Source organism: Bos indicus x Bos taurus, chromosome 16, assembly GCF_003369695.1.
Source record: "Bos indicus x Bos taurus breed Angus x Brahman F1 hybrid chromosome 16, Bos_hybrid_MaternalHap_v2.0, whole genome shotgun sequence".
NCBI lineage: Eukaryota > Metazoa > Chordata > Mammalia > Artiodactyla > Bovidae > Bos > Bos indicus x Bos taurus.
In genome coordinates this window covers 38,505,348-38,524,660 of record NC_040091.1, presented here as the reverse complement: position 1 = coordinate 38,524,660, position 19,313 = coordinate 38,505,348, and the positions used below count along the sequence as shown (strand labels likewise).

Genomic DNA, 19,313 nt, shown 5'->3' with positions numbered 1-19,313 from the left:
TGAAATGTAATTAGTCCGTGTGTTGTCATTAGTATCATTAATTTAAGCCAATTAGATATTAAAATATTTTGTTTTATTAGGATCCTCTGAGTGGTTACCAGTATGTATGATTTTTTTAAATTGAAGTATAGATGTACAACATTATATGTTACATGTATAAAATACAGTGATTCACAACTTTTTAAAGTTATATTCCATTTATCAGTTCAGTTCAGTCGCTCAGTCGTGTCCGACTGTTTGCGACCCCATGAATCGCAGCACGCCAGGCCTCCCTGTCCATCACCAACTCCCGGAGTTCACTCAGACTCACATCCATCGAGTCAGTGATGCCATCCAGCCATCTCATTCTCTGTCATCCCCTTCTCCTCCTGCCCCCAATACCTCCCAGCATCAGAGTCTTTTCCAATGAGTCAACTCTTCGCATGAGGTGGCCAAAGTACTGGAGTTTCAGCTTAAGCATCATTCCTTCCAAAGAAATCCCAGGGCTGATCTCCTTCAGAATGGACTGGTTGGATCTCCTTGCAGTCCAAGGGACTCTCAAGAGTCTTCTCCAACACCACAGTTCAAAAGCATCAATTCTTCGGTGCTCAGCCTTCTTCACAGTCCAACTCTCACATCCATACATGACCACAGGAAAAACCATAGCCTTGACTAGATGGACCTTTGTTGGCAAAGTAATGTCTCTGCTTTTGAATATGCTATCTAGGTTGGTCATACCTTTCCTTCCAAGGAGTAAGCGTCTTTTAATTTCATGGCTGCAGTCACCATCTGCACTGATTTTGGAGCCCAAAAAAATAAAGTCTGATAGTTTCCACTGTTTCCCCATCTATTTCCCATGAAGTGATGGGACCGGATGCCATGATCTTCGTTTTCTGAATGTTGAGCTTTAAGCAAACTTTTTCACTCTCCTCTTTCAATTTCATCAAGAGGCTTTTGAGTTCCTCTTCACTTTCTGCCATAAGGGTGGTGTCATCTGCATATTTGAGGTTATTGATATTTCTCCTGGCAATCTTGATTCCAGCTTGTGTTTCTTCCAGTCCAGCGTTTCTCATGATGTACTCTGCATATAAGTTAAATAAGCAGGGTGACAATGTACAGCCTTGATGTACTCCTTTTCCTATTTGGAACCAGTCTGTTGTTCCATGTCCAGTTCTAACTGTTGCTTCCTGACCTGCATACAGATTGGCTATATTGTACAATATATCCTTGTAGCTTATTTACTTAGTTAGTTTTTAATTTGGGCTGCACTGAATATTCATTGATATCCACGGGCTCTCTCTAGTTGCAGGGAGTGGGGGCTACGCTCTAGCTGTGATGCACGAGTTTCTTTTTTTGGTGGCTTCTCTTGTTGCAGAGCATGGGCTCTAAGGCCTGTGGGCTTCGGTAGTTGCAGCTTGTAGGCTCTAGGGCACAAGCTCCATAGTCATGGTGCACAGACTTAGTTCCCCTTGGCATGTGGCATCATCCCAGAGCAGGAACTGAACCTGTGTCCCCGGCATTAGCAGGAAGATTCTTAAGCATTGGACTACCAGGCAAATCCGTGGTACCTTATTTTATACCCAGTAGTTTGTACCTTTTAATCCTGTACTGCTATTTTGCCCCTCTCTCCTCCCTCTTCCCACTGGTAACCACTAGTTCTCTACATCTCTGAATCTACTTTTTTATTGTAGTCTTTAGTTTGCTGTACCTTTTAGATTTCACATATAAGTTATACCATATAGCATTTGTCTTTCACTGATTTATTTCAGTTGCATAATGCCCTCCAAGTCCATCTACATTGCTTCAAATGGCAATATTTCACTGCCATTTTTTATGACTGAGTAGTATTCCATCCACTGTGTGTGTGTGTATACTACATCTTCTTTATCCACTCATCTGTTAATAGATACTTAGGTTGCTTCCATATCTTGGCAATTATAAATAATGTTGCTATGAACATTGGGGTACATGTATCTTTTCAAACCAGTATGATTTAAAATGTTAACTGAGCTTAGATAGAGACATTCAATATTGTGAGTTTTTTTCCCTAAAAATATAAATCCAGACCTCTGAATGTGTAATTTGCAGTTAGTCTTACTTAATTGAAACAGAAGGATTTTTGTAATAACATTCAATTAATTGATTGTTGCAAAATGAGGAATAGATAATTAAAATCACTTCTGACAACTTAGGGGGCAGAGGATGGGAAAGAGTTTGTGTTAGGCAGAATAATGTCCCTCCAAAGATGTTCATGTTCTAATTCCCCAAATGTGAATATGGTAGGTTACATGGCAAAGGGTAAGATAATCAGCTTACATTAAAATAGAGAGATTAGTTTATCCAGATGAGCCCAGTGTAATCACAAGAGTCTTTAAAAGTGGAAGAAGTGGAAGAGGGAGGCAGAACCAGATAGGTGGTAGCATGAGGAGAAGGACTGGCTTAGTGTGGCTAGCTTTGATGATGGGGGAGGAGGACCATGAGTCAACATAAGTGCTTCTAGAAGCTGCAGAGGTCAAGGAAAAGGATACTTTTCTAGAGTCTTAGAGGGAGCACAGCCCTGTGGACACCTTGATTTTAGTCGATACTTTCAGGCTGCTGACTATAAGGTAATACATTTGTATTGTTCAAGTTACCAAGTTTTTGTTAATTTGCTACAGTAGCAACAGGAAAAGAACAGAGCATAAACATGAGAGGAAGGGTGTGGTTGGGCAGGTTAAAGTGGAAGGGGAGCAGCAGAAGATAAAGCTAGAAACTAAAGTGAAGGTCAGGTTTTGAGAAGAATAGAATTCTTCTGTTCCAAGCATTTGGACTGAACTTGTCCAGCTGCAAGAAGCCAATGGAGAACCAAGTTTGTTACAGTTGAAAAGAAGTGATAATATGAGAGATGTTCCTAGGAAGAACAAAAACATTTTGATGATTAGTTATCTATATAGGGTATAAAAGACCCTATATAGTGGAAACAGTGACAGACTTTATTTTGGGGGGGCTCCAGAATCTCTGCAGATGGTGACTGCAGCCATGAAATTAAAAGATGCTTGCTCCTTTGAAGAAAAGCTATAACTAACCTAGACAGCATATTAAAAAGTAGAGACATTACTTTGCCAACAAAGGTCTGTCTAGTCAAGGCTATGGTTTTTCCAGTAGTCATGTATGGATGTGACAATTGGACTATAAAGAAAGCTGAGTGCCAAAGAATTGATGCTCTTGAACTGTGGTGTTGGAGAAGACTCTTAAGAGTCCCTTGGACTGCAAGGAGATCTAGCCAGTCCATCCTAAAGGAAATCAGTCCTGAATATTCTTTGGAAGGACTGATGCTGAAGCTGAAACTCTAATACTTTGGCCACACTGGCCTGCTCCATCATCTACAAAAATACCAAACTCCTTGGTATTGGGAAAACTGGATATGCACATGCAAAAGAATGAAATCAGACCCTATTCTCACCATATACAAAAATAACATTTGCATCTTTAATCCATTCTGAGTTAAGACCTAAAACTACAAAGCTCCTGGAGGAAGACATAGGAGGAAAATTTCATGACATTGGATTTGGCAATGACTTCTTGGATATGACACCAAAACACAGGCAACAAAAGCAAATATGTACAAAATGGACTACATCAGACTTCTGTGCATCAAAGGAAACAAGAGTGAAAAGGCAACCTATTGGGGGGACAGGGGACTTGCAAGTCATATGTCTGATAAGAGGATTAATATCCTGGCCACTCCTAACACTTGCTCTGTTTCGGGTTCCCGGCCACGCTGATCTTGCTGAATGATCATGCCCAGTACAAACCCTTTCACCTGGCCTCAGGCAGCCAGAGCCCTCCAGGCCCATAAAGCTCAGGCCAGTTCCCAACCACCTGCATAATCTCAAGGGTAAAGGGAGCCCACTACCTGAAAACTCCTCTGATGTGGCAGATTTAAACTGGTGACACTCAGTCCTCATTTGGACGTGCTGCCTGATGGAGTCCTGGGCTTCTCCAGCATAGTTCCCAGTGTGTCCTATTGGAGGATACTCTGGCTAGCCTGCCCAGCCACACCCTGCTAAGACCAGATTCCTCTAGCTCTACCTTTAGAGGGAATATGCGTATTTGTGTAGGTTAGGGTTTGGAATTAGGCAGATGACTTACATCCTTAAGAGCCCACTCCATTGACCTGCACCTCCTAACACCTGCCTTGTTCCAGATTCCTGGCTGTCACTGAGTTGGTTGTATGGAACTCCACCTGGCCCCTAGCTCAGTCAAAGCACCCTGCCTGAAAGGTTCTCTTTCCATTCAGATTTGAACAGCCAATAACAAAACCTATGGTGAGAGTGAAACAGCACAGCTTTATTCAGTGGCCAGAGAATGGAGAGGTGGGAAGCTAATTCAGAAATCAACTTCTCAACTCAACTTGGGTTGAGACACCACATTTATGGTGGGCCAGGGTAAAAGAGAGGGAATTGAGTAAAGAGAGGGAGGACTATTCATGACTCATCTGAGAACAGGAATGTGGTTTGCTCAGAATTCGAACAACATTCCATTTTAGTCCTTGTGTGGATTCTTCCAGGGCTTCCAGGTCTGTGGTGCTCTATCTGGCCAGTCCCAGAGGCTGAAAGTTCAGCTTCTCTGTACGCCAGTGTCGAATTGAATCTCTGAGACAGGGTTATGAGTGAAGTAGAAAAGGATAGCTTTATTACTTTGCCAAGCAAAGGGAGCCACAGCAGACTACCGCCCTCAAAACTCTTGAGTCCCAACTTGGAGAAAACGGTGAGAAATTTTATAGTAATTGTTCAAAGAGGGCGTGGTCAGCTCACGGACATTCTTCTGATGGGTTGGTGGTGAGTTAAGTAGGAGCATAATCAACCTTCAGGTCCAACTGGCCTGGGGTCTACATGCTTGTGGACAGCATAGCAACATTAATTGTTAATCTCCCACCTGGAGGGGTTTTCAGTATCTGCAGTATAGCTCAAAGATATTGTGTATATCCGGAGAAGGCAATGGCACCCCGCTCCAGTACTCTTGCCTGGAGAATCCCAGGGACGGGGGAGCCTGGTAGGCTGTGGTCCATGGGGTCACACAGAGTCCGACACAACTGAAGTGACTTAGCAGTAGCAGCATTGTGTATATCCCTTGATGTGGAAAGAGGACCTTGCCCCAGGGATGTTCTTGACAGTCCGTGGTCTCTCATCCCCTCCCTTCCCTAATTAACAACTGCTTGAATCCGCCCGTTGGAACTCAGGGAAGGTCGGGGAGGCTGAATGAAGGCTGTTTCCTGTAATCCAAAAAACAGGGGACACATAAGGCCTTCTGCCCAGGAGCCCCACAGGGCCCTGCATAGTATCATCCCCACCACCTGCACAGCCTCCAGGAAGAAGCCCACGCCCTAAAGATCATTATGAGGTGGCAGCCTTAAACTGGTGAGAGTGAGCCCCCATTTGGACTTGGTGCCTGACGGGTTCCAGGCCTTTCTAGCAACCAGAGCTCCCAGGTGTCTCTTGATTGAATGATACTCTAACCAGTCCGCCCAGTCCTTCCCTCCCAAGGCAGCAATCATCTGGAAATCTGTCTTCTGAGGGAATATCCCAATTGGGTAGATTAGGGTTTTGGATTATGTATATGCCTTGATCCCTAAAATGCTGCTCACATTGACCTGTCTCTCCAGACCCTTGCCCTCTTCTAGATCCCTGGCTACCTTGAGCTTCACCTCACATACCTGTGCAATATGCACCTCTTCAGCAGGGACTGGGCAGCCTGGGCCCTCACAAGTATTGCTGAGGAGGTGGAGAATTTGGAACCCTGTGCACTGTTGGTGGGAATGTAAATTGGTGCAGCCACTATGGAAAACAGTATGGAGGTTCCTCAAAAAAGAAAAAAAAAAATTAAAGATAGAATTACCATATGATCCAGCTATCCCACTTTTGATTTTTTATCTAAAATAACTGAGAGCAAGATCTCCAAATGATATTTGCACACGCATGTTCACAGCTGCACTATTCACAGTAGCCAAGAGGTAGAGAAACCCAAACTTCCACTGATGGATGAACGGATAAAGAAAATGTGGTATATTATATATACTTTTTAAAAAAGTATTAGTGTTTTTAGAAAAAGGAACTCTGATATGTGCTACAACATGGATGAACTTTCAGGATATTGTGTTAAGTGAAATAAGCCAGTCACAATAAGACATCGTATTATTACACTTATATGACTTATCTAAAGTAGCAAAATGCATGGAAACAAAGTTGAGTTTTCACTGCCAGGGGTTCGAGAGAGGGAAAACTGGGGAGTTGTTCAATGGGTGCAGAGTTTGAGTTTTTCATGAAAAATTTCTAGAGATCTGTTGCACAATAAAGTAAATGTAGTTAACACTACAGAACTATACAGTATAAAATGGTTAAGATGATGAATTTTATATCATGCATTTTCTACCACAATTTAAAAATGCCAAATTTTCCTGCCTAATAATCTTTGCTCCTGCTATTCTCTCAACCTGGAATACTCTTCTCTTGCTTTACGCATGACTGGTTTCTCTTGCAGATTGTGACTGCAGCCATGAAATTAAAAGACGCTTACTCCTTGGAAGGAAAGTTATGTCCAACCTAGATAGCATATTGAAAAGCAGAGACATCACTCTGCCAACAAAGGTCCATCTAGTCAAGGCTATGGTTTTTCCTGTGGTCATGTATGGATGTGAGAGTTGGACTGTGAAGAAGGCTGAGCGCCGAAGAATTGATGCTTTTGAACTGTGGTGTTGGAGAAGACTCTTGAGAGTCCCTTGGACTGCAAGGAGATCCAACCAGTCCATCTGAAGGAGATCAGCCCTGGGATTTCTTTGGAAGGAATGATGCTTAAGCTGAAACTCCAGTACTTTGACCACCTCATGCGAAGAGTTGACTCATTAGAAAAGACTCTGATGCTGGGAGAGATTGGGAGCAGGAGGAGAAGGGGACAACAGAGGATGAGATGGCTGAATAGCATCACTGATTCGATGGCCATGAGTCTGGGTGAACTCCGGGAGTTGGTGATGGACAGGGAGGCCTGGCGTGCTGCGATTCATGGGGTCGCAAAGAGTCAGACACGACTGAGCGACTGAACTGAACTGAACTAACTCTCTTGACAACCCTAACTTTTAAAATAGGTCCCCTTCATTCTCAGCCACTTGTTTATTCTTTTCAAAACAAGTGTCCTTTTACATCACGTTACGTGATTATGTAACTTATTTCTGCTCGTCTTTCTTGCTGTATTATAAAGTCTGAAGACAGCAACTGTGTCTGTATTTAAACCACTGCACCTAATTTAGCAACAGAGACAACAGATATACTTTTTCGGAATGAAAAATGAGTTACAAATGAGTCTATGTAAACTGGGAGTAATAACATTTGCCTCATGGGGTTGCATGATAATTGGGTGCATAATGTATATGGCATAGGGGCTGATACTTAATAAGAACTCAGCCTGTATTTTCAGGGAAGGATATTTTCATTGTACTATGCCAGGGACCAGCCCCAGCTGATCCAGGGTATTCAAAGGGGAGACGGCTTAGGCCACTATTTAAATATTCATCAAAGATATAAAGAGTAATAGAATGAGGATAGCTCAGTAGGAAAATTCAGTGGAGAAAAGAGGCTGAGTAGCTTGGTTTACGCGGGAGACCAATAAAACTTCAAGACAAGAAGTTTGCACCACTTACGTAGGCCGCAGGCATCCTTCCGTTCTCCCGAAGGAGAGGAGACACTGAGGCCTCCCCAGTCGGATCTTAGAAACCCAGGCATAATTAGTAAGCATGGCGGGTTCCGCGCTCCAGATGGAGACTCAGCCAGAGTGAGAGAGAGAGAGACATGGGGAGACCAGTATTTCGAGAAACTGATCCCAATTCTTTATTTTCCATGGTCTACTTTTATACACTGAGATGTTATGCAAAAGTCACATGGGGTCAGCAGTCCTGACTTTTATCAAAGTCAGGTGCTTCATACAAATGTATACAGAGGTCTTAAGGGTGTTACATCATCTTCTGGCCAGGGGGGCCTGCTGACAATTTATGACCCTCTCCTTGTGACAGCGGTCAGTCAACCAGGACACTTATTTCTCCAGGGGTGATTATTCTTAAAACAGACACCACCCAAATAAAGTTACATTCCTATAGGGGGAGGGTATAGTGGGTTTTAGTTAAGGAAAGAATTTACTTAGCCTAAGGTCTAACGTGATTAATATCAAAGGTTAATACTTATTTCTTCTATATATTCATTAATGTGTGTAAGGGCAGGGGATGTGGAGTCTTAGCAACAAACATTGGCTCAACAAATGAAAAACCCTTTACCAATACAATTTCTAATCAGCCCATTATACTAATAGTTTTCTAACTTTTCTAAGGAACCTGTTTTTAGAAGGTTTAAAGCATCTCATGCCTCTCATGGTTGGGAGGCTGTGAGCAATCACATGTGGCCGGACAAGCCTGTCAGACAGGCTAGAGAACCTTCAGAGGAGTTTGTAGGTTAAAACACTCTTGTCACGCCCAGGAGTTTTGATTAATTGGAGCTCTAGGTTAACTCCTTCTCCGAAAGAGGTGGTGGGGGACAGCCCCCCGTAAAGTCAGAGGTGTAGGGGAGAGCACAAAGTAGTAAAGTAGGCAGGCTCTGGTTATGGGGGTAGATGCTCGAGAATTTCCAGGGGGACTCCTGAGGCTCGATCCCGCCTTTGCGTATGTTGAGCCTCCTTCCTCATGACCTTTGTCATGGGCGGAGTGCCTCACGCCGGCCCCCAACAGTACTATACTCCAGGATTCTCAGGAATGGTGCAAGGACTCTGGGCAAGGCAGAGCTATGAGCATGTTAATAAGAAGTATTCTAATCAGGAGGGGCAACGTTCTGTGCCTGGGTGTATAAGAGCAGAAACAGTTGTTTATTCTTTGCTCAGAAACTTTTCTGTACCCAGTGCCATCCACTCTGCAGGAGAGGATGAAATACTTAAAGCATGAGTTCCAAACTGGGGGACCCTTGATGACCCATGGATAGAATTCAAGGGTCTGTGAATTTGGATGGGAAAGAAATTACACCTTTATTTTCCCTGGTGGCTCAGAGGTTAAAGCGTCTGCCTGCAATGCAGGAGACCTGGGTTCGATCCCTGGGTCGGGAAGATCCCCTGAAGGAAATGGCAACCCACTCCAATATTCTTGCCTGGAGAATCCCATGGACGGAGGAGCCTGTTGGGCTACAGTCCACTGGGTTGCAAACAGTCAGACATGACTTCACTTTCACTTTAATCTTTTAACAGAAATTATTAATTCCTTCACTATATAGCTCAGTTGGTAAAGAATCTGCCTGCAAGGCAGGAGACCCCGGTTTAATTCCTGAGTCAGGAAGATCCGCTGGAGAAGGGATAGGCTACCCACTCCAGTATTCTGGCCTGGAGAATTTCATGGACTGTGTAGTCCATGGGGTTGCAAACAGTTGGACACGACTGAGTGACTTTCACTTTCACTTTCAACTATAAATGGAGCCCCTTAAAACCGCTCAGTAGTGCTAGTGACTGTGTCACCAATAGAAATCTCTAAGATTTTCATATCACATTACAATCAGATATCCTGAAATACTGTTTATGCTCATTACTAATTCAAAACAATGGTAGATGTTAGTCCTGACACTAGATTTTTTTTAAATTTGAGTTCATAAAGAAGTATATATCTTTGCATATAACAAATTTTGCTTTTAAAATATTTTATAACATTATAAATTTCCTTCCTTTGTAATTCTGTATATTTTATTCTGAGGCATTTAGAAATATGATTTTATTAATAATAAGCGGTCCCTATTCACAAGATTGCCAAGGTTTTTGGTATATGTGTATATACAGTGCCTTTCATTTAATAGGAGGGCTTTGAATGATTCTTCATGGTCATGAGAATTTTTCCTTTGGGCACTGCCTTAAATCTATAATTACATAAAGAATAAACAAGAGAGGCCAACTTGATCCCTAGAGAAAACTTGACTATGTTTTTTTAAAAACTGGTACAGAAAGATTTCTTTCACTTTAACTTTTCATCCTCTGAAGAAAGTTTGAAATGTATCTATGCTAGGTATTCTGATGGCATAATTTCATTCCTTCTAAATAACAGCTCAGATGCCACTTGTGACATAGCACCTAAAACAAGGAACTATGATAAAGGACCCTTGTGATTTCTGATGTCAGTGAAGTGTGACTGTGACTCTGAGACCAACTTCATGGATTGTGTTACAGGCTTTGAAATGAGTGTGAGCAGAATATGTGATATTTTCTTTGCTGAAAAAAAAGATTAAAAATGAAAAACATAAAAACATTCAGAGTCTAATAAAGGAAAATAGGAATGATAAATGTGTATATATTATGCACAAAAGGTTTAGATATAGCCTATACATGTATATATAGAGAGACAAAAATGTAAAGTAAAAAGAGACCCTACTTGTCTTTCTACTAACTCTGTAACATGTGGCAGAAGGGGCGCTGACCCAAGTATTTCTGATTAAACAATGCTGACTGAATGTGCCTTCATTGCCTAAAGAAACCAGAATCTTCTCATTCTGGCTCACCCCCCTTCACCCCCCCTACCCACTCCCCGAGTCAGAGTCTATAATAAGTAATGAGTTCTAAGTACCCGCCTGTATGTGAGACGGCATAAGAAATTCTTCCTTTTGGAAACCCCTCCTTCCCATTTTCTTGTGTAGTCATGGCAAGTAAGCTTATCTCTTTATAGTAGTGTAAGAGTGGTTTGGATATAACCAAACCACTTTCAGGTCTGATGGAGTAAACTGAGACACACCAATTCTCTAAGAATAAATGGAAAAGCCAGATAAATACAAACAGCATCTCTATAAAACAATCCAAGAGCTGCTAGAGCATCGAGGCTGGAGGGGCCAAGATTCCAGAAGTGGAACTGCAAAATGGAGAGCTTTTTCCTTGGCCAGCTGGAGGTGTTTACTGATTCTAGGTAGAAGGCTGAGCACCTGGGCTTTGCCTGGGTCAAAGGTCATCACTGGGAGGCGGGGAGCAAAAGAAAATAAAGCAGTTATATTCTGGGATCTCACAGGACTGAAGACACAAAACTGAAATCTTGGAGAGCCAGGATTTCAGAAAGAAGGAAGGAAGGAAGAACTGAGGGACCCTGATGGTTTCCCCTCAAAATTTTGCTGAATTAGAAAGCTGTAATACTTGGTATAGGAAGTAAGGATGAGAAAATCACTGTTTTTCACAAGTTTTCTGCTTGGCATCTTTACCTACCCAGCAGAGATGAGAGTCATAGTACCAAAATCCAAGAAAAAAATACACACTATAAACCGGCCCACAGGTAATTCACGTATTAGATTAACAGACAAGGACTTTGATTCAAGTATTCAAAAATGGAACTTCCCTGGTGGTCCAGGGGTTAAGATTCCATGTTTGTAATGCAGGTGGGTATGGGCTCAATCCATGGTCGGAGAACTAAGATCCCACATGCTGCACAGTACAGCCACCCCCCTAAAAAAATTCCCCCCAAATGACAAAAACATAAAAGAATTTCTCCAGGGCATCAGAATCTATTTTTAATGGAAATTCTGGAACCAAAAAATACAATCACTGAAATCAAGAGCAGTCTGGGAAATCAAGAGCAGGTATAACTACCTCTGTGCACATAGATATTGACGTTGGCTCAGGACGTGACTCAGTTGCACCTCCGGAGCCAGGTCTCAGTGCTGGAATCCTAAAATCTAGTGCAGACTCAAAGGGTTTGTGCAGACATGAAGGAAAAAAACAAACAAACAAACAAAATCAACTCTTCACAGAGCGGAAGGAGTGGGTAGGATGATCTGAGAGAGTAGCATTAACATATACATACTACCATGTGTAAAATAGATAGCTAATGGGAAACTTCTACATATGACACAGGGAGCCCAGCCCCTGGTGCTCAGTGACAACCAAGGTATCTTTCACTTAGTGTTTGTTTGGCTTAAATATGCACTACATCAAAACACTATTCAACAAAGAACTTAAAAATATTTGGTAAAAATGACATGTATAAAAAAATGATAGAAAAAAAAGATTAAGAACAATTCAGCTGGGGCATATCTGGGAGGAATGGGTAATAAACAAGACAAAACAAAAACAATATTGGAACCGTTATGGATTACTATGCCCAGGCACTACAGGCTTAAATAAACCACTAACTCGGGGGGAGAGCAAGTGGGCAGAGTCAAGAGAACAGGAGAATGGATGTGCAAGGTAGATTTCCCACTATAAGGCTCCGGTGCCTGCGTGGTGTCTGGACCCAGGCATTTTTGGTTAGAACTCTACAACATAGTGGGGGAAAAAACACTGAGTCCTACCTAGACTCAAATCTGTCCACCGAGCTGGGCAACCTCAAGGAAATATCTTTGTACGAGAGATTGCTAGTCTAAAATAGGGAGACGGGATTAGTAACCCTGAAGATCTACACGTCTAACTCTGAAGCTATAAACAAGGGATCACACAGATCTCCTTCCTTCAGAAAAGGCCAGTCCTCAGGCTTCGAGCCGTCCCGGTTTTTCGGCACATCTGCATTAGCTCGGGGGATGGACCCCGCACAAAGCACCGCCTCATTAACGCCTCATCAACCCGTCTCGAGCAGGCCTTCAGGGCCCAGCGCTGGGTTTCTCAGTCCTTCCTCCACCTCCCCGGAACGGCCGACCTCGGCTGGGAACCCGCGACTGTGTTTCCTCCCTGAACAGACAAAATCACCTGGGCCATCCAGGCCTAAGCTTCGCGTCCGCGGCGGCCTCCGAGAGGAGAGCTGAGGGGAAATCGACTCCCTCGACGATCTCCGCGGCCTGGACCCGCCCCCTCAGCCTGGAGCCAGGCTGCGGAGGGCCGATCGGCTCGATGAGCGGGGGCGCAGCTGCGGCTAAGCGGCCGACGCCGGGTCCGCGCCCACTGTCTCCCGCTCCCCGCTCTCTTCTTCCGATTCCCACTCCTTCCCCCGCCCGTCCAGCGCCGCCCGCCCGGGAGAGTTGCCGGGAGCTCCCAGGGAGGCTCAGGTACGGCCGTCCTCCTGGGCCCGACGGGAGGGGCGGATGTGCGGAGGAAGGAAACGGAGACGACGTCCGTGCCCCGCCGCCCCCAACGTCCGCGTCGGGCTGAGGGGCTGGCCCCTGGGGTCGCCGAGTGGGAAAAGGCTGGGGTCGGAGGGGCGGGTTACCCTGAGGAAGAACGATCAGGACCTGGGTGTGCAATGAGGGGCGGTTAAGGGGGAGAAGAATAGAAATTGTAGGGTGCTCTGGGGAGATGGGAGGACAACAGCGGCGGGGATAGGGAAGCCTGGAGAAGAGTTGGGAGGCAGCCCGGAATGTGAGTGCGTATCTTGGGGTAAAAAGGACTAGAGTCAGGAGCAGATGGCGGGGGACGTGACCTGGTGCGACTGAGGCGGGGGCGGGTGAACGGGGCTGCTTGCTGGAGGGATAGATTTGTTTCTTTATTCAAAGACTGGGGAGAGAGCGCGCCAATCCCGTTGCGTTTATAATGACCGGAAGGGTAAGGTGAATCATTAACACTTTGACAGCTTTTGTGAAGAACATCTTCAGGCTGTGTCCATCCAAGTCACTCATTTCCGTGAAACTGTACCAACCAACATTGCTGATGAGAGTTGAGGAATCAGAAAGGGAACGGAGGCTGGGAAAAGGGAACCCTCTATACAGATTTCAAGCTTTTTCTAAAATGAAATACTAGGCGTTTTGGTGTGCTTGTTGTTTGCGTAAAGCAAAAAAGAAGCCAACATTTACTAAACAACAGGTTAGAAGTATATTACGTACTGCCTCTTCAAAAAATACAGGAAATTGTGAACGTATGATGATGGCATAAGATGCTTATGGTGATGTGACATTATAAAAATGTATTGGTGATGTTGAAATACATCACTGAAGGTTCTGTTGTTTACATATATACCTAGACACAAACACCTGAATTTATATGTATTTTGGGCAGGAGAGATCTAGGGAGAATATATATAAGTCTAATTTCTGAGCATGGTTTATTTCTACTAGTCGTCTGGTGCAAATATCATCATTTGCCCTATCGTTCATCAAGTGCAGTTAATAATCTGCCTGCTGCCTTGTTGATGGCTTTTATGTTTGTCAGTCGCTGATTTCTTGCTTTCATGAAGCTGATTCTTGGATTATGGGCCCTGAATTTGGGTTTGCTCATCGTTAAACTTGTAGTTTTACTGTACGTTTCACAAAGATGTTATGTAAGTCTGCCTGCTATTTGTTTTTGGATGTTGAAGCAGCCCTTTTGTAGGGTTTAAAATATAAATAAAATGCAGGTGTAATTAAAAGCTCAAGTCCTTTGGTTGCTTCTTTTGTCATCTGTTTCTCCATACTTTCTGTAACATTTCTGCATGAATGAATTATTCAGAAATCGAAGTATGAGGAATAAAATGGGTCAGATGCCGGGTGTACGTGACAGAAATATTGTAGAATGAAGAACTCTAGAGCTGTTACTTAGGTAGCAAGTACTTGGTTTTTGTTACAAGTGATTACGTTTCTGGTTTGGAAAATTATTTCTTATCAAAGAAAAGTTTATATCAATTTGTTTGGATGGGAAGTCACCTTAAAATTTTACTTTATCTGGTTTATGAAACTGGACTCTGGGCTTGTTTTTTTCTTTTTTAAGTGAATGATTAACCACCATACTGATGTCTAATTATGCTTAAAGATCTTAGAGGTTGTTGTTTGCAAAGGGAAAGAGGGCTGCTGGGTTGTTACAGGGAAACGGTCTTTATAGAACAGAATTGTGTAACCTGATAGACAACTTATTGAATAAATACTAAAATTGATCATGCACAGTTATTAATAATTTAGGCCTGTGTTTCTGCTATTTCAATCAGTAGAGTGACTAATGCTGTTACTTATCTTTTACCAAGCCTTAGTTTTCTCTTGATTTCTTGGTGCTTACTTCAAAGAAGTGTTGTAAAGAATTAAAAAATGTGTGTAAGTTACTGAGCACAGTGCCTAACACAGAGTAAAATATTCAGTACACCTTAACTATTCTCGTTATTCATCCATCTTCTTGTCCAAGATACTGAAAACTTCTGTTTGCATATGTCAGCTTTTCCTCAAGAAAATTTTGAATATGTTGCATATTCAAGCATGTTCCTGAAAAAACTCAATGCAAATAAGCATTTTAAAAACAGATCTTCTGTAGCAAACAGAAAACCTGACTTTGTTTAACCCAGCACTTAGCAAACATATCCCTTTCCTTGGAACACCTGGTGTTATGCACTGGAACAGGGCATTATAATTTACAGAATGTTTTTGCATGTATGTATTAATCTGATATGACCATCCCAACTCCATGCAGAAGCCTTGAAATCACTATTTTACAGATGAGGAAATGGAATCATTGTTGATACAACTCACTAAAAGTGAGTGAGAGAATTTGAAGTGTTTTCTGTCTTCTCTCTCCAAATTAAAATCTTTAAGCATTTGATGTCTTACTTGCAAGGGGACAGCCTCCTGTTTTTCCCTCCTCTCCTGTGGAGTCTTCTGTTTCATTTTATAAAAATGCTGTCTATCACTGATTTTCTGCACATGTTCTCTAAAAGTTACCTCCATTTTTCTCAGGGTTTTAACTATTTTTGTGTATTGAGTCCTCACATGGAGGAGGTGTGGAGACCCTGTGAGAGAGAGCAGTTGAAGTCAGAGAAGTGGAGGGGGCCCCATCACATCGGGCCTTGTGTGCTGTTTTTACTACTTTAGCTTGCACCCCAAAGTTTCACATCTGATGAAATTTATTTTCTCTTTAAGGTGGTAAAGATTTATCCTGCTGGGAAGTAGAAGAGTACCTCATTAAAAAAGATGCCTCCCAAGTTCAAGCGCCACCTAAATGATGATGATGTCACAGGTTCTGTGAAAAGTGAAAGGGTAAGTTCAGAATCTTAATCTTTAAAAAGGAAAGATTCAAAATTTGTTTTCTTTTGTAAATAATTTTAGAAAAATCTAATGTTAATGGCTGTATTTGAATCCTGTATGTTTTATTCACAGTAAACATTAAAAAGTATATGTTACTTAGATTGGGACTCAGCCAAATTCTATTTCTATTAGTGACCACATTTTGTTCCCAGCTTCTTTCTAGTCTTTAAAGGGGAATTTCATATAAATACACAATATCTTCTTTTGGACTCTGGAGCCAAATGTGGTTGGAGTTCCTCAGAATTTTTCAGATTTTACAAAGGTAGTTAGTGCACATTTTACAAGAGCCTTTTGAGGGAGTCTAGAGCAGCACCTCCAAACATACTAATGTTTCTCAGTGAAATGTCTGGTTATTCTAAGTATATAAATAAATTAGCAAACATTAATTCAGGTCAGCTTTTCCCTGAAGTGAGTTTTGACTCCAAAACTTACAAAATCTCTTGGTTTTCAAAACTTCTTAGATTTTGGAATTGCAGATAAAGAATTCTGGTCCTGCAGTTGCCTCAGAGCCAGAGTAGCTTTTATATAATGGTCAATTTCTTGTTTATTTTGGAATATTCTATGCAGAATTGTAAAAATCTAAAAATTATGCAGCATTTTGGAAGACAACATTGATATGAATATTGTAGATAGCTTTCTTTTAGAATAAGTAATCAATAAGGATTTATTGAGGGAAGGAATTAGAGCTGTTGTTTTTCATTCATCCACCTGAAGCCCTTCCTCACTTCCTGTCTTCCTGCCATTCCTTTATTTGCTGATTCATGCAACAGATAAACATTGCTATCCATTATATGCTGGGCATTATGCTAAAAACTGGAGGGCATGGTTTCTCCTCTGTAGAGCTCATAGTCTACTTGACTTCATTTTACACACTCCTTTTTCACACCAAGAGCTTCTGTCCAGCATGTTATGATATAGAGGTATCTTGAAGTATAGTATAGGAATCATTTGTCATCCCTTTATTCTCTTTCTGCAGTTTTTGTTTTTGTTTTGCTTGAAGGAGGGTAGAATCCACCAGTAGACAAATTGCTCGTAAACTTTTAAAATCAACTTTATGTATATACTCAACAGTATAAGATATGCAGTCTCAATCAGTTCTACTACAAAGAATGGCACTTCCTTTCTACATTGTTGGTTGACTACTACCACAATTTGCTATAGAAATAGGATATTAGATACCAGAATTGAACAAAATTGGCTGTTTAAAGAGAGTCCTCCTTTTGAATGTTTATCAGATCATGACATTTGATAACTGGTTATAAGAATTTATGAATCACTTTTATGAAACTTTAACTTTTGTTCCTCTTTTCTATTATACTTTTTTGATAATAGCTTTATTGAGACATAATTCACATGCCATACAATTCACTCATTAAAAGTATACAATTCAGTGGATTTTAGTAATTAATATTTAGTACAGAATTATGTAATCATCACCACAGTCAACTTTCATCATTCCAAAAAGAAACTCTGTACTTTTTAGCAATCAACCCCTGTTCTCCTCATCCCTGCAACCCTAGGCAACCATAGATCTATAGCTTTGTCTATTCTGGACGTTTTATACAGATGGGAGCATACACTATGTTGTCTTTTGTAAATGGCTTCCTAGCATGATGTTATCAAAGTTCATCCATGTTGCAGTATGTATCAGTTCTTCATTCTTTTTTATTGCTGAATAATATTCCAGTATATGAATGTCCCACATTTTATTCATTCATCAGTTAATGAACATTGGGGCTTATTTATATTTTTTGGCCATTATGAAGAATACTATTGCTATGAACGTTCACGTACAAGTTTTGTTTTCATTTCATTACGTATATTTTCATTTCTCTTGGGTAAATATCTAGGAGTAGAATTACTTGGTACTATAGTAACTCTGTGTGCAGCCTTTTGAAGAACTGCCAAACTGTTTTCCAGAATGGCTGCACAGTTTTTACATTCCCACCCAGAAATGTGTAAGAGTTCTAATTTCTCTGCATTTCTCCTCAACACCACTCTCTCCTCACCAACACTTGTGTTATCTGCCTAGTGGGTGTGAAATGATATCTTGTTGTATTACGTAACCCTTTTTGTGATAATGTATACTTAGCACTTGTGTTTGTTCAGTGGATAAGTGTAAAAACATTGGTTTTCATTGTGTTTCTCATTCGGCAACTATAATAAACACTGTATCTTTAGTATAGGGGGCAAATAAGCTGTGTTATGAATGTAATGATTGTTGCTTATTAGCTACAATAGAATTCTAGAAATATTTGTTAAAAGAAGTCACTAATGTATCTTCCTAAATATTAACTTTGAACATCTTTTCATGTGGTCATTGGCCATTTCTTTTCTGTTAGGAATTGTCTGTTTCTCTCCTTTGATGATTTTTCTGTCTTGTGTCTTTTTGTCAGAGATCTTTATTTAATAGAGATATCAGACCCTTTAGTCTGAAAGTATGTTGCACATTTCTTTCCCAGCCTGTTACTTTCTGTTGGAATTTGCTAGTATATCTTCTCCATCTCTCTCTTTTTTCCATTCTTTATTTGACATTTATTTTAGGTCAGTTTCTTATAAACAGATACTGGCTGGAATTTTTTTGAACTTCACATATAGTTTTTACTTTTAACAGGAGCATTCAGACCGTTCATGTTTATTGTGATAACTAATTTATTTGGACATTTTCTGCACTAGCTGGTTCCTCTTCTGGCAGTGAATGCGCTTCACCTTAATCTCTGGTTGGCTCTTTAATATTGTTTGGATCTCAGCCTAAATTTCACCTTTTGAGAATGATTTTCCTTGACAGCCTAATCTCATTTAGTCACCCTGTCACTTTTTATCCCATCACTGTTTTAATTCTCTGCATAACTTTTATCATCATCAGATGTTTTTCTGTAAGAGCTCAGACCTTATCTGTCTTGTTCTAAGCTGGTGCTTGGTCCTTAGAACAGTGCCTGGTACACAGAAGATGCTCAAACATATTTGTTAAATGAATATTGAGCAATCCTCTTTTCATTTTTCTTGCTCATTGTGTATTATTTATAATAATATATAGAGATAATGATATTCATGATATTATTTTTATTTATTTATTTTTTGGCTGTACTGGGTCTTTGTTGAACTCATGGTTTCTTTGTTGTGGCGCATGGGCTTTCTCTTCAAGAAGCAAGGGCTTCTCCTTGAGGTGCGTGGACTTAGTTGCGCCACAGTGTGTGGGATCTAACTTGGACCAGAGATCGAACCTGCGTCCCCTGCATTAGCAGGCAGATTCTTAACCACTGGACCACCAGGGAAGTCCTTCATTATATATCTTAGGTTTTCCCAAGTTTCCCTAACTTCTTTTGCTAAGTTGATTATTTTTCCTTACTTTTCCCCTATGCTCAAGACCACTAGATAGTTAAAAAATTTCTTCCCTTTCTCCCC

General features: G+C 41.3%; 1 protein-coding gene and 1 long non-coding RNA gene across 5 annotated transcripts in view; one reads left to right on the top strand and one right to left on the bottom strand.

The window, feature by feature from the left end:
* Nucleotides 1-5,005: 5,005 nt before the first annotated feature.
* Nucleotides 5,006-12,707, bottom strand: LOC113906533. Its single transcript, XR_003514909.1, has 3 exons — nucleotides 11,593-12,707; nucleotides 5,675-5,819; nucleotides 5,006-5,233 (listed from the first exon to the last, which is right to left on the bottom strand). It is a non-coding gene; the product is annotated as an uncharacterized LOC113906533 (long non-coding RNA).
* A 99-nt stretch (nucleotides 12,708-12,806) lies between these two features.
* Nucleotides 12,807-19,313, top strand: part of VAMP4 (vesicle associated membrane protein 4) — a 29,236-nt gene continuing 22,729 nt past the window's right edge. For 2 of the 4 annotated variants that reach the window (XM_027564812.1, XM_027564809.1), the window contains exons 1-2: nucleotides 12,807-12,980; nucleotides 15,744-15,860. In XM_027564812.1, the coding sequence (XP_027420613.1) occupies nucleotides 15,795-15,860 (66 nt within the window). In that variant the 5' untranslated portion in view covers nucleotides 12,807-12,980; nucleotides 15,744-15,794. Of the gene's footprint in view, nucleotides 12,981-13,106; nucleotides 13,291-13,512; nucleotides 13,732-15,743; nucleotides 15,861-19,313 lie in introns of those variants that run through there. The other 2 variants (XM_027564810.1, XM_027564811.1) reach the window with 2 other exon arrangements.